The sequence below is a fragment of the Takifugu flavidus genome, chromosome 3 (genome assembly GCF_003711565.1).
Source record: "Takifugu flavidus isolate HTHZ2018 chromosome 3, ASM371156v2, whole genome shotgun sequence".
NCBI classification, from domain to species: Eukaryota; Metazoa; Chordata; class Actinopteri; order Tetraodontiformes; family Tetraodontidae; genus Takifugu; species Takifugu flavidus.
Window position 1 is genome coordinate 4,453,767 of NC_079522.1, and position 16,034 is coordinate 4,469,800.

The window sequence follows — 16,034 nt, forward strand, 5'->3', positions numbered from 1 at the left end:
ATTTGTGACTAAACAGTGATAAAAGGGATGGTTATTGTATCAGTTTGATTCTATTTAAGAGAGTGACCTTGCAGGCTAATGATGTCAGGCCTTCCTCAACTCACAAAATTGACTTCCAGTTCATGCCAGCATTGAAAAATAGTCCTTTTTATTCGATAATAGAGCAGACCAAAGATCGAGATCAAAGAATACGGGGCGCTAAAGTGCAAGAACTCCTGATTCTTTCGGCAGGTCGAGCACGTTGTTGTTAGGCACCAAGGCTCAGTTTAAAGAAATACGCCTCAGACACATCGGAGGGATTACACATGCGGGTGATTTCATGTTTGATGTATGCTGCAGCAGATGTTTTGCATTATATATAGCTGGCATTCCTGCACCGTTCTGCATATAGGGACACTGATTGCTGCAGCAGAACATTGGAAATTGATAGTCACTACGCTCCCTCCTCTGCATTGCTAGCAAAAAAAAAAGCTAGCAAGTAATTTTTCCAGCACCAAGACTCGGGATAATATTTTCTTAAAGCAGGTAAAAAGGTCTGTCCGTAGAGCGAGGCTGATTTTTACCTCTTCAGATCTTTTCTATTATCGTTATTATTAGGGATTTTTTTATTTTATTGTCTCAGGACTCGTCTGAAAGGGAATTCATTAAAGGGAATGAGGGACTATTGGAGATAAGTTAGTAATGGTGCAGATTTGTAGGGTTTTAAAGGTGTGTGTGTGTGTGTGTGTGTGTGTGTGTGTGTGCGTGTGTGTGCGTGTGTGTGTGTGTGTGCGCTCATTGTGGTGAGTCTTGGAAAGCACCACTCCTGCAAATGAGACCCAGCGGATTTCTCTTAGACAGCTACCGGAGGGCCCGCAGGTGTTACAGCTCAGTCTGTCCCTGCAGCTTTATTCTACTCTGTGCCCCCCCCCCCCCCCCCATCCCCCAGCCCCCCCACGGTGCACCTGACAGCGTGTGTACATAAAAAAAGAAAGAAAGAAAGCAGGAAGGTTCGGGGGGCCCTGTCTGATTACGATGTGTATACCATGTGATTAGTGCAGACAGGTTTATGCGCAGGACGACCATAAATCCCCCCCCCTCCGGCCGCAGATCGCCGCCATGGTTTATTATTCACTAATGGATTGTTCCTTCGCTCCCCCCCCCCACCCTCGGCTTCCAGCTCAGGCCCAGTCTTTGGTTTTATACTCCTGAGGTCACATTTGAGCTTGTTTGCTCCTATCTTGTCCTCTTCCCTTTCGTTTTGCCGATGCGTCCGGGACCCCCTCAGGCCGCCCCCCCCCCCCCCCCCCCCGCCATGTTCTCGTGTTCGCCCAGACACTCTCCGCCTTGTCCCCACCTGCACCTGCGAGCCCGTCCTCGGCCCCGGAACGTGTCTCGGGTTGCCGCTGTGGAATCTTGGAAATGTCCGAGCCGTCGGCTACACGGGTACGACAGCCGACGACAAGAGAGCGAATGCGAAGGGCGCCCGCAAGGTCACGGGTTCGGAACTTTCCACGTCCCCCACCGATGGTTTGGGCTTGAAAAATCTTTCGATGACCTCATAACTTTGCGACTGACTCAATCTTTCCTTTTGCTACAGTATGAAGGAATGAAAGCTGATGACTGGCGTTCCGATAAGTGTAGGAGACGTCCTCAGCACGAGGGGGAATCTTTGGTCACCCTCTGGTCGGTGGCGACGGGGGGGGGGGATATTGTCGTCCTTCCTTGTTTACAAGATAAAACGGGGACTTTTCCACCAATATTTCCAGGGAATTTCCTTATCAGGTTTTCTAGAACGTTAAAAGTTCCCACGCTGGAGATCCGTGAGCACAACTGTTCCCACACGCAGCCTCACCGCCAGCAAATTAGCACTTTCTCTGTTTGGAAATTGAAATTAAAAGAGAAAGTGGCATTGTCCGGCGGAAGGGGGGGGGGGGGGGGGGGTAGAGGTCGCGGGGCGGAGGTCACGGAGACCTGCACTCAAGTCTTCTAAACTAAGCTAAGGGGGGGTCGTGGCGGGGCAGCTCTCGGGTTGAGAAAATGATGTTCCGGCCCTCACGCTCCCTTCCCCGCTGACCCCCCCCACAGCTATCGTGTCACCTCTGGCCCACTCCAGCTCCAACTCCACCCCCCCAAAACGTCACGCACACACCATGTTTCAAAGTGTGGTCACATGAATGCCTCTATTGTTGAGCGCCTGAGAAAAAGGGAAGGAGGGGGGGAGTCAGAGGGACCATGGCCTGAAAGAGAAGCGCGGGGGGGGGGGGGGGGGACCGATGTTGCTCAGAGCTGCTGCTCAATGGGAGGATTTATTTATTTGGACGTGCAAATCGCAGATGATCTCTCGCTCCCTCGTTTCCAGTCCTGTAAAAACTCGCCGTCCCCCTCTTTCAGCCCCCCGAGGTAGATTTCAGACATTACACACTCCGGGCTCTGAATGCACCTCTTTGACTCTTGGAGGATCACGCTCTTCCCAGATAACCCCCCCCCCCAACACACACACACACACGCGCACACACACGCACACACACACACAGCCCTCCCGCTCTACCTATCCTATCTTATTCACGGCACAGGCACACGCCATCGTTGCTCAATAACACAGGTTAACAGGTTAACCCAGGTTAACTGGGTAAATCTGGACCCCCCCCCCCCTTCCCGCAACACAGCTTCCATCGGAAAATCGGATCCTGTGTGCAGGATGGGAATGTGCTGGAATTTCCTCACTATACATTTTTCTTCATTACAAATTCTTGTTTTTTTTATGTTTTCCTCTTGTTTTCCGCTCGTCACGTTTCTTTGTCAGTATTTTACCCCCCCCCCCCCCCCCCAATCCTCTTCCCTTCCATTGCACCTGCCTGGTGGCGCCGCCGTCCCATACGTGGCTCAGGTGTGACTCAGGCTACCATCAGCTCCACAGCAGCGTGTGGAACAGCTAAAGGTGGTTGTTTTTACAGCAACATGTGGGTGGATGTGTTTGGGCAACCCTGTTGTGTGTGTGTGTGTGTGTGTGTGTGTGTGTGTGTGTGTGCGTTGAATAGATTTTTCTGTTGAGGTTTTGCCGCAGCTGCCTCAGAAACCACCACCTTGTTTATATTTCATACTCTATAAATGGCAAGAGCACACTTTTTGAAGCTGAGTGGAAGGTGAAATGTGTGTGTGTGTGTGTGTGTGTGTGTGTGTGTGTGTGTGTGTGTGTGCTGAGTGAAGCTGAGTGCCTCTCCAGACTAAGTATTGCCTGATAACCCCGAGTGACCTTGGTAATGAGAAGTAGAACAGTTGCTTCCCAGCGGGCCCGCCTCAAGCGACGCCGCTACGCCTTTCTGGCCGCTCTCTCAAGCTCCGCCTCTGGTTGCGGCCGCCAGCAAAACATGCCAACGGATGGAGCTTTCAACTCAATTTACCACAAGTGGCAACGCTGTTGGCTCCCAGCACCATCAGGGAGTGGATGTGTTGGGATGGATACAGGTGTATATGAAATACCACTTCTCCCTGCATCTTTAAAACATCAGATTCAATAAGAAATGGGGGGATTTGCTGGGAAGCGATTAATTTGTGGCGTTAAATTACAAGGTTAAATTACAACTGTGCATTAGTCTGTCTCAGGGTTGCCAAATCTTGTTTGGGACAGAGTTTGAGAAGTTAGCACACGAATCCTTGGGCTACAAGGTAGCTTAGCAACCTTTAGGTTGACATTATTGAAATGAATGTTGGTATTTAGCGGTTGTTATTGAGAGGTAAATAGAGTACACAATAGCATAAATAAAGAAGTAATGGGGAAAAAAAGAAAAATGTGTATTAAACCAAAATGATTAAATCGTTACGAAATGTTTAGTTAACTGAGGTAAATTTTTATCAGCTTCAAGTGAGGCGCTTAATGAAGAACAGCAAGTGTTTATTAGACAAATTAAAGTGGAATATGTTTGTAATGTAGCATTATCAGGATAAACGGACCTAATTCTTGTGTCGCTCATGCTTGCAGAGCATCGTTGTTTATTTTTTAATGGCCCAACAGATCAGAGAGGATAATTAAACACGTTGGAGCTCGGCAGCTCCCCCAGCTCATGTGGATTAGCCACCAACAGAAATCGGAGTCGCAGGTAACAGAAAACGGGCTTGTTCACATTGCAGGTGTTTGCTTCTTCCCACTTCAACAACAAAGCGTCGCTTAAAGTTCCGTGAGAATGTTTTAAAGGGGGGGAAAACAGCAAAATCTCCGCCTCTTTTTATCTTCAGCGACTTGGAATTATTTCCTTCGTTCTGTCAGGAGTGACATTTCTTTTAACCGAAGATAAAAATCGCTACGGTGCACGCACGGACTACTTTTCCCACAGTTATTAAGCGTTCACGGAGCATTTTAAATCAGCAGCCGCGAACCTGTTGACGGTTTGGCATTATTGGCGGTAATTTGTCAAGAATGTGTCCTGGAAAGATCTCTGATATCCGAGCAGCTTCAGAGATCCCGCCAGAAAAAACCCGATTTTTTTCTGAAAACTTTGCGTTTAACATCCTGAATAAAACATCAAACCCAAACCATAAAATTGTGATGACGGTGAGAAGCAGCAATTTGGTTTCACGTTTTCTTAAATACGCTCAAATTGTTCACTCGAGGGTACGGATGATGAAGGCTGACAATCCATCAGCTGTGCCATAAACAAACAGTCCGCACGTCTCTCACATCAAAATGGCTAATTAGCAAACTAATTAGCCGCACATACCTGTCAATTTGGCATGGCGGTGCCGATCCGTTGTTATTGATACTGGTTTCATCCTATATGGACACGGTTCGTTCCTCACATCAGAACTGACGTTTGGGGAAAAGCAGGACTGGCACAGTGATTTGCATCGCAAAGGAAAATTATCTTGTGTAGCAACATCACAGGTTCTTCTCGGCGCTCGGCTCGTGTTTTCTGGTTTTGAATTCCCCGTAGTCGCTAGCAGGCTATGGGAATACTGCGGGCACCTTGAGCTTCCTGCCTTTTTTCACATTTCATGTTTCCTTTTCTTCATTTGGCAAACGCAGGATTGTTGTCGAGCTTGAAATTGAAGTTCAGACAGCCAATCAGAATCAGGATCAAAGATGAGCGACATGGCTAAATGATAATTTGCTAAAGGTTTCTTCTTCTTCTTCCTAGGTTCCGGGACGAGAAGGGCTATGTCCTGTACCCTCAGATCGGGGACCGGCTGGACCTGATCTGCCCTCCTCTGGACACGGCCAGGTCCACGCCCGATTATGAGTTCTATAAGCTCTATCTCGTGTCGTCGAGGGAGCAGGCGGACCGTTGCGAGGTGACCGGGCCGCCTAACATCGTCCTGACGTGCGACGAGCCCACGCGCGAGCGGCGTTTCACCATCAAGTTCCAGGAGTTCTCGCCCAACCTGTGGGGCCACGAGTTCAAGAGCATGCACGACTATTACATCATCGGTAAGTTAAAGGAGTGTGTGTGTGTGTGTGTGTGTGGGGGGGGGGTTGTTGTGATTGCTCGGCTGATTTCTGATTGTGCTGGAGTGCGTTTGTTTACTTCGGTGATAGTGGCTGATTGGGCGGCTGCATTTAGAGTAATTAGCTTCGAGACTTGTGTTTAATTCGCTCCGTAGGTGGATAAGGCAAAAATTGACCAGAAAATCCTTCTGTAACAGGATGTTTTCGCAGTGCGTGTTTGTTTGTTTTTGTCCATTTTCGTCCGCTCTTTACAAAAGAAATAGTTCGCATCCCTTCATTTTCGATGTCTGGGCCACTTCTGCGGGACTTTTGAATGTGATTGTGCGTCATTGCCGTGACTTTGTCCTGCGCCAGGCCCTCGAGCTTGTTTATTGTCACAAACCCCCCACGAATGGCGAGTCAGCATCATGTTTTGGTTTATTAAGAGGGTTTGTTTGGAGTTTCAGCCATGCGGAGGCCATGTGAGGTCATCAAGGCGGGGAAGCCGGGCGTTCCTATCGGACGGAACAATCTGCAAGCAAAGGTCGCGTCAACCGACACCTGCGGGTTGTTTTTAAATCGAGGCCAAGAGCCTCGAGCGCTCTGCGCCTAGCAAACACGCACTTTCTGGCTCTCACGCATACACAAGTTTCCAGTACAAACACAAGTGGGGAAAAACCACCTCAGGAGTGAACGAGTGAGCCGGATACACAAAGAGAAAGAGACCCTGTTCGATTCCCATCGTCCTCCTCCCACGCACCTGCAACCTCTGTTCACTCAGGTGTGCAAATGCTCCTTTTTGCTTTCTTTTTATGTTTGGGTTGGGGGGGGGGGGCGTTGTGGGCTGAGCCAGGAAGAGGAGGAAGCTGTGTCAGAGATGGAGACGGAAGGAAAACAAAGAGAATGCGAGATCGTTTGGAAGTCTGGAGATCCCCTCGTGCCTTCCCGCGGTCTGTTTTGGCTTCGCCCGGTTTCAGACGTTTCCCAGTCCTCCTCCTCCCCCTCCTCCTCCTCTCAGGCTCACTGATGAGGCACTGGGCATATTCCTCCAGCGTCGAGCATCATTATCAACATGCAAGCGTTTCTCTCAGATAAGATACGAGAGCACGAGATGGCGTCAAGTGGAGCGCTGAGCTCTGGTGTGTGTGAGCGTACCCAGAGATCCCACCGTCCAATCTGTCCTGATAAACCCAGGCTGCAAAACTACCCGTCAGATTTCCGGACCGACGGATGTTCGAGGGCCCAACCTGAGCAGCTGCATTAAATATTGAAGTACATAAACCTAAATTAGCCTCTAAAACCTCTTAATTTCTGCTTGTTAAAAATTTAACTTCATCAGAGCTGAGGAAATGAGACCCGGTCCAAAATATAGACAAGCTAAATATTTAGATGGCTTCTGCATTTAGAAGTGACTGTAAAAACTCAGTTGAGTGGATTGAGAACCCACGTCGGGTCTCTTTTACGCATCAACTTTTGATGCGTTGCATCAGAAAAGAAGGTTTAGAGATCCCTCGAGTTGTTCGACTCGTTTGAGGGATTGGGAGTTGGAAACACAGTCCAGTCCTCCTTTCATAGAACCGGTCCCAACAGCACGCGAGGGAAGACACAACCTAGACGGGTCGCCGTTCCATTACAAGGTCAGGAAGTGGAGAAATTTGGAGCTTCTCACTCCCAGCTACACTCCCCTAAATCGCCAGGTTCTGTTTTATAAACTACTTCTGTTAATTGCAGCCACATTACGGCGTCACTGTCTTCATTATTTTACTAAACAGCAACAAATTTTCTTCTATGCATCTGGATTTTGGAGTTATAGTTCAACACAACAGGCGACATTAAGCTCTGTTCCTCTCCATCCCGGGATTCCTTTAATGTGCAGGTGCAGCTTCCAACCAACTCTTTTTCCGTGTGGCCAAGTTGATTTAGGAGACGTCCATTAGGAAGAGAAACGCTCCCAAGAACCCCTGAAAGGGCTGAACAGACGGGGCCAAAAGTGCTCCTCTGTTCTTTGCCCCCGCCTGGCCACTGGCGGCTCCACAGTTAGAAACACCTTCATCTCCAGGTTCAGAGCAGACTGATCGATTGACAGCTCCAGCTCAATCGAAGCTGGCTGCCACCCAAGGTCACACGGCCCTTCTCTCCCCGGCTCCCCGCCACACTCGCATCCGCGCGTTTGAAAAGAGCGACGGTGGCGTTAGCGCAGTCGGTAGATAACGTATTGATAGATGGCTCACGTGCGGTGGGCAGCACGTCTCCGTTTGTGTTCTCCAAATGAAAAATTGTGTTCCGCCTGCACTTAATGAGGTTGCGCTGTAATTGTTAGCCATTAATCCGCCGTGTTTCAGGCGCCAGGCGCGGCTGATCGGGCTCGCCGTCGGAGTGGATGTAAGTTCGCTTCCTCTGCACCAATATATGCGCAACCCTCGGGGAAATCTTATTTAATTAACCCTTAGTGTCGTTTGACTTGATTCTACACACACACACATACACACACACACAGACAGAAATCATGTGTGGTTGTAGCAGGACGCTGAAACGGCAGGATCCCGGAAGGCAGCTGAGGTTAATTTCAAAGTTAAACCCATCACAGATTACCAGTAACTAGCTTAATGTCCACTGGGTGTACAGTTTCCTTCCCAGGATGCACCATTTCAACACCTCCGCTCCCGTCGCCATCATCGGGCACTTCCCAAGCCAAATTTTTGGCATTTCGGGGGGGGTAAATTCCAAAGTTTCCTCCATCATTTGCTCTCGCTAATGAAGCACAGATGCCAGAGTTTGTAATCAGATTACACGAATCCCATTAAATGTAATTCTTTACTTCCACGTCCTGCAGAGAGGAGCGAAAGACTGGGGAAATTGATTAGTTCTACTCATTGATTGATGTTTTTATTCATAACGCGAGGTCAGGGTTTAGGTAAACCCATTTCCCGGCCTCCATTTCTCTGTTGGCTCTCTTTCTGCCTCTCTCTCTCTCTCGCTCTCTCCTTTCATTCAAATCCCAACACTCTTTCACACACACACTCACATACACACACACACACACACACGGTCCATCATCCCAAACCGCAGATTAAGCCTTTCACTGCCTTTAATGAATCCTTTGAAAGCGGGCGCCTCAGCCTTGTGTAACACGGTTTCCCCGCGCGCTCACTCGCCCAGAATCTCGCTGTGGTCGCGTCGAAGCGTCTCCCCTCACAGAAAACCATCGAACTGGAGGAGAATTTGAATCTTCTCTCAAGGACCTTTTTTTTTTTTTTTAAAGGAGCAGTTCACCCAAACGAACCCCGCTAGCATGTTAGCCGCGTTACCGCCACGACGCAGGTCCCTCGGACCTCGCTGCGAACCGTCGTTACCGAAAGGGAACCTGATAAAAGCAGACCCGGAGGTCGATAACAAAACGTCAAATACAGCCGGAGCAGCAGTTAGCTCGTAGCGCGGCAGATGTACGTTGAACTTTTCAACCGTCATAAAACTCCGAGTCTGAATCTCTAGAGGTTTGCTGATGGAAGTGATGGAACAACTGGGAGGAGACAAGAGAGTAGGAAAGGGGATGAAAGGCGAGAAAAGAGAATTGAGCTGATGATGATGATGGTGTGTGTGTGTGTGTGTGTGTGTGTGTGTGTTGTGTGTGTGTGTGTGTGTGGGCGTTAGCCGATGTGCCCATATGGTCTCTCATCTGCAGGGCTACACTGCAACACACACTGTGCAAAAGCGGTAAATATTTTCTAGCGCACGGCTAACGCGTATGACCTTTTACGTGTAGTCTTTTCCTCTCACGCGCGCGCTCTCTTTTTCGTGCACGTGTACCCACACACACGTGCACTGGGCTCACGCTAACATATGCACAGTCACATCGGCAGACGCAGGAGTGCGGCTATAAATGTATGCATTCACACACACACACGTCCCACAAGTGGGTTTGTGGTGGTAAACAGGCCCCAGATCATCTGAAAATAGATCCACACACACACGCTCACACACGCGCACACACACGCACACACACTGACATCAGTTTTAGCGTGACCACTTTCCAATGATTGTGTGCAAGGACACAGGTGGAAAACTCACATGAGTCCCAGAGGTGTGTTTAGGAAGCGGGGCCCCCCGGGGCTTTGCGGAGAGCCCGGTGCATGCCATCACACAATACCTCCATGGATATGAATAATAGAGGAGCTGCCTCAACACCTACATGGTTAAATATCTGCGTTTGCACCTTTTGTGTTTGGTAGCCCACAATTGCGGCCCAATGAGAATGAAGTTGTGTTTCACCTGTGTTTCGTCTCACTATTGTCACGTGCAACCCTTTCTTCTTAAAGGTTATTTGTGGGACCGGGTGGGGCCGTGTGTGTGTGTGTGTGGTCTAATTGTTAGACAAAACAGGGTGTGTTGAGTGCGTGCAGACAGCAACGTCTGAGTGTTCAATAATGCAGAGGTGCTCACTGGTTTATTTATCAGGGTTAAGCTGAAGTAAATGACAGAATTCAGACGATAGAGAGCTAGAAGAGCGGTGGGGTGGGGGGGGGGTGTCAGGAGAGGCAGTCGTGAAGAGTCGAGTGAGCACCAGAGACGGATGACGTCTGTATTCCCGCTCTGACACCGAGCATCAGCGCCTGCCAGGCCGCCAAACGCAGAAACAAAGCGAACCTTCCTTCTCGTTGTTTAATCATGTTTAACCTTAAAACAAACGATTCCCTGAGCTGTTTTGAAGGCATCTCTCTGGTGTCAGGATGACTCCCGGGCATGTGGAAACAAACGTCCTGCATCATCAGGCAGAATGATCGGCAAATATTAGCATTCCGCCGACCTCTGCCAGACAGCTGCTAATTTGCGAAGAGGAGCTTCCACAAACATCACTTAGCGTTAGCAAGAGCACAAAGCAAAGGCAGGAGGGCGACGTTGCGGGGCGGCTGCCACCAGCCAGTCACTTCCTCTCAAAAACGCACGTTAATGTCGCCACAACCGCAGCGGCGTTCACCCTCAGCTATTTCGAGGTGGACCTGAGAGCACTTCCACAGCCCGCCGTGAATTTCTCACACTCCAATAAACGCATCCAATTCTTTCTTTTTTTTTTTTTTTGGAGTTGTGGGGGGGGTTGCAGGCTTAGTTAAACCCTCATGTGTGAAAATAGCCTCAAATAAAGTGCAAGAGTGGAGAACAGAAGAGAGAGGGAAAAAAAGGCCAGCAGGGGTTTTCGGTGCAACGGCTCTTGACTAATATCCTCTCCAGAGATAAAGTTTATCTGCATCTCTCAATGGATAAGAGAGAGTGGATAGTGGGAAAGATGGCTGTATTTAACCGGATTATATTCAACTCAAGTGTTTTAAATGATTAAGTGTGGGATTCCCTTGAGCTTCCCACCACGACGCTCTATTATACGCACAAGGACACCGGCACACGGTTAAGCACAGTTCAGGAATCGCTATAAAAACAGCCATTAGCATACGAGGCAGGAAGTCGTCACCTGTATTATGGCAGCAAACGAGGGCTGACGGTTCCTGGGGGGGGTAAAGGGGGCGGAAGTACAGTAATGCAAAGCGACACGGGGAGAAAGCAAAGGATATTTGGGCGAGGAGAGGATGGAGAGGACGTGGAGGGGGGAAAAAAAGATGTGTGCTGAGTGTGAGTAAGAGAAAGTGACAGATCGCCCGGCCGATTTAGGTCAGCAATCAGAGCGGCGCTACTGTCTGCGAGATCAGTGTGTTTGTGTGCGCATGACTGCCCTGCTGGACTTTGGTGTGCGCATGTTTGCATGTCTGTCTGGTTAGGAGAAGAGTTTGTTATTGAGGTTTGCGGTGGCGGGGGGGGGGGGGGGAGTGTGAATACGTCCCCCCTAACGGTCGGACAAGAAGGATCCCTCTCTAATTGGATCGGGCCTGGTTAACGCGGTGTGATTCATTTAACCTCCCCGCTCCGCCACGCAGAAACCTCACCGCAGCCTGACACACAAAGGCGTCATTGTGCCGCCGCCTTCTGCCACGGGAGCTTTCGCACAGGGGCGGCGTATCCAGGCAATCAGTGGTGAGGGGAACACCTCCGGGTTGACCTCTGCCACCAGGACATCACATTAGCCTTCTAATATAGCTTTGATTTAGTGTCCAGGTTTGTGCAAACATGACCCCCGATCAACATAATGAGTGCATTCTCACACACACACACATACAGATGTGCAGCCCTGCACACCAGACGTGATAGATGTGTGTGTTTGCTTACACACATGTGAACAAACTTAGCATTGTATTGGTTATATAGGCCATCTGTTCCTGCCTTTCCTGTTTGTGGCGTCTCTCTCATTTAGGTAATCGGCCATATAATGTAGAATTTATTGCCCTTCTCTCCACAAAAAGCCCAAATGTATCAAAAATAAAACACCTATGAATGATAGCTCTAAAATAGGCACATTTACAATTGTATTTGACAGTTAAAATCTTGGCTTGTTTTAAATGAGCCATGCTCTTTAGCTTAGCTACACTTGGCTCAATGAGGTAACGGCAATAGCTAGCATGAAACTGTCCCAATTGGGAAAATATTCAATTGTAAGAGTTGAAAATTTGTTGAGTGCAGAGATGTTTTGTCAGTTTAACCAACAACCTCCCCTGATATGACACTAGAATCCCTTTATAACACTTTTATGTGCTAAACTATCTGACCACTTGTTGACTTGAGTGCCATTTTTGATGCTGTCGTCATCCGACTAAATGATTTATCCCACTCGATGAAGAAATGTGTACTGATTTTAAATATCTTCCTGGACATGCTGCCGCCTGTTGTGTTTTTATTTGGCTCACACACGACCCCGCGCTGTCCCGAGGAGATCACGGCGTTCTAGGAGACGGCAGCTGTTCGGCACAAGATGGAGAGGAAGAGGAGGAGGAAAAGGGACGGGGGAAAAAAAACTAAATTACAGACGAGCTGGAATAATTTGAGCAGGCAGAAGGAGAGGGGGCCGAGCGAGGCAGAGGAAGGATCAGCTATAAACGGGCTGATGAAAGAGGATCTGTGTGCCGCGCGGCAGCGAGACAGAAGAAGAAGAAAATGTTGACACTCAGCGAGAGAGGCCCCGTGGCTCAAAGACACAAGAACAAACAATCAGCTGTAAATCCTTTTTAACTACCATTTTAGACGCCCTAATTACCCTAAAAACCCTATCACCGTCACGCACGCTGTGTGCACGCATACACATGTGTGTGCACATGTAGTCCTCATTTATTAAGGGGCGGGATTCATTAGTGATCCACCAGCTTACTTGTTCTTGATTAATCCTCAATGTTGGAGAGATAAATTTCACAAGCGCAGTTTTAGGCCTTTTTTTAGTAGATAAGTGCTCAATAAAATTTGCAAAACATTGATGGAAGAATATTCAAGGATTGCCTGGAGTTTCCTGGAAATATAAACCATGACATTGTCAGCATAGAGGGGTATATTTGGAGACCAGAACGTGTCGTAAAACGTGAAAAAGGCAGAACAGTAAAGGCTGGAGGAGCACCATTGGCTCCTAAGGACACCAGATGGAGGATCTGGAGGTTTCTAAAGCAATGGAGGGAGGTGGTGCTTCTCCACTTGATGGAACTGAAAACCAGAGGCGGCTCAAGAGGCTGCTGCTTTACTCTGGCTGAGATGTCATATTCCGAACGATTCCGAGGCCTCATTGGCCACAGATGAGTCGTTGCAGCCAGCATTAGTTACTCTGAAGAGCTTCGGATTGAAGCTACCTCAAGTAGTCCCCTGTGGGCGCGACGTTAATCCCGTCTGTTCCCCGAGGAGGGGGCTTATCGTCCATATTAGTGGCACACATCTGCCGCCGTGCGCGCTTGATTATATATTGATGAGGCCAGGGGAGAGGGAGGGCCAGGGTATAATTGAATATCCCCATCAGCATATCCTCATCGTGGATGGGATCACTTGGTCTTGTTCCTCCACTCCAGGCAATATCAAGTGGGTGGGGGAAGGTGGGGCCGCTTGGTTACCCCTGTTTGTGTGTGTGCGTGTGTGTGCGTGCATAAAACACGCCTTTGTGTGCCAGCACCCACCCCCGGCTCCAGCTTTAGATCTGGCAGGCCCTAACCCCGGCTCCAGCCCTGCTAACCACTGGTTTAATATATGCAATTATGGAGCTAATTAGAGTAATTAATTCAGCCCAGGCCAGGGCCCGGCCTGGCCCCTATTCACAGCCTTGGAACCGCCATAATCTCCCTCGATTTGCACCTCCTCCCTCCCCTTCACGCGCACCTAAACAGCACGAAGAATAAGAGACATCTCCATGGCCTCATTACAAGCAGGCGTCTTTGTCAGCCGTGTGCGGTGCCAGACGAGTCCGAGACGAAGAAAAGCCAGTAAATAAAGCCTGAGAGTTCGTCGTAATGACTGAAAACAGGGAACTAATTCACCCGCTGCTCTCTTGCTTGATGTTGGCGTCGCGGCAAACGGCGGCAGCAAGACGCCGCTGCTTCAGGACAGAAGGGCAGACGAGTTTCAGGGGCGACGGACGTCGGGTTTTATTGGTTTAACCTTTATTTACCGAGAAACGTCCCCGAATCTTTAAGATTCAAGAGGCGCTTTTACGAGCCCAACCTTGCCAAGAAAGCACTATTCTATTATTGGGTTATCAATTTCAAAGGATTTCGTACCCCAGCAATAAATCAGCCTGATATTTCTTTCACATCAGTGGGAGATGTTAGCGCTCGGGAGCCTACTACGTATCTAAAACCGGGTTTGTTATTTCTGAAGCACGATTAGGAAAGGTGTGGTGAATCAGAGATTAGGGGAGCTGGGCAGATTTACGGCGCGGATTACCCGCAAGAGCCATCGAAGTTTCGTTTGGCAGTAGGACAAAGGTCGCACGTCTACCAAATATTAGCGGGAAATTAGTCACAGTTTATTTAGGTCTGGTGCGTTACATGGGATTTGTGCGGCCTTTTTTTTGGAGCTGGAGCTCCTTGTAGACGCCGGAGATGCAGTTTTTACAGCGCGGAGAGCACATCACACTTATCAGTCGGATCAAGGCTTCTCATAAGATCTTGTCAGTTAGCATCTGAGTGGGAAATGTTAGTATCTGTCATGTCTTGGCATTCCATTTTTAAAACAGCCTTTTGAAAGAGCTGCTACCCATCGGGGGAGCTGAGAGGCAATCCTGTGGGAGCCGCTGGTGCAATGGCACACTTAAAATATGAATGGCACCGGAACCCCAGTTTTGACCCTGCTAAAAGTTTTCCTCAGGTGTAAATTTGACGTTCATGCCACCCTGCCTGTCTGTCAGACAGACAGACACACACACACACACACACACATACACACACCCTTGGGCTTTCCATTTCTGCCTGCGAGCTACATAAATGTGAGCACGGAAGAGACGCAAATGTTTTTCTGCAGTCAATTTTTACACAATAGTCACTTTCCTTCCTGCAAATTGCAACTTTTATGTCAGGTTCCACAGATGTGATCCTAAATTCTTATTATTCTGCCGGAAAAGGACTCGTAAAAGAGAACACCTACCGCCGTAAATGTTCGCTGTGAGGCCATCGCACCCGAATGTGAATAAGATCGTCCCCGCTGAAGTGCCCTTGGGTGAAACGGCGCGTCTTTTCCAGCAGGAGCAGTGAAGGGAAATATTATCTTTCCTGCTTTTTAACTTTATGGTGGGGGGGGGGGGGGGTCCATTCACACCTCAAAGATCTAATGAAAATGAAATCTGTCCTGTGGGACATTTTTAAATATATATTTAACAAAACAACTCTATAATACCGGCGGCAGCTCAGCCGGGTGGGAATGGGGCTTAGAAGCAGAGGGTTCTCGGTTCAAACCCCAGTGCAGACAAAACAGGGAAGGACCCTTCAGAGCACTGCCAAGGTACCCTTGAGCAAGGTAACAAATTCTCATGTGGGCTGGCAACTCATCCAGGGGTGGGCCCTGCCTTCACCCACATGTCCACCCTCCACATGACCCTCAAAGGGATAAAGCAGTTAAGAAGATACGACCGCATGTTCTGTCTTTCTTATTTCCTTTTCTTCAATAACAGAACTTCCTAGAGTGTTTGCGTGTTCCTTCGGTTGAAACTGCTTCGGGCTTGTTTTCCCACTCATTTTTTCAGACGCTGTTTACTTAACGTAAGCGATCATATCGGGCTAATCGAGCTCGTCAAACTTGAAAACGAAGGTGCCAGAAAGTGACGGGCGCCTTTCGACTCCCATCGACCCAAACAGGAACGCAAACAAATGTCAGGACAGCACAGGGGAGGGGGCCCCAGGCAGCACACACAGGTTTTTCCAGTCCTTAAACCTACAGACGCTCACGGATGATTTCCCTTCGGGGGGGGGGGGGGGGGGGAATACTAAAACACAGCTGCGACGGCCCAAAGACGCCATCTTGACATGCCAATGAGATCCATCGCAGAATTTAAGTCCGGTGCACGGGGCTCCTCGCCAGTCCGCACTTCTGCAAAGCGAAGACAAACACGAGCGTGGAGGGTGACACGCCGACAGACCGCCGCACAGCTAAACACACAGCTTCCAGCTCCCGCTTTAATCACGAGGAGCTAAACAAACACAACTGTCATCCTTCTCTTCGTTGGACTGCTGCACTCATATAGCGCTATATGCCCCCCCCCACCCCCACACACACACACGTGCCCGAAGGGTTT

The 16,034-nt window shown here is 49.1% G+C and overlaps 1 protein-coding gene across 1 annotated transcript in view; it reads left to right on the forward strand.

Annotated features, from left to right (window-relative positions):
* Positions 1–16,034, forward strand: part of efnb3b (ephrin-B3b) — a 62,151-nt gene that overhangs the window by 25,536 nt on the left and 20,581 nt on the right. Inside the window, exon 2 of the mRNA XM_057026953.1 lies at positions 5,115–5,404. Coding sequence (XP_056882933.1) covers positions 5,115–5,404 — 290 coding nt within the window. The remainder of the gene's footprint in view (positions 1–5,114; positions 5,405–16,034) is intronic.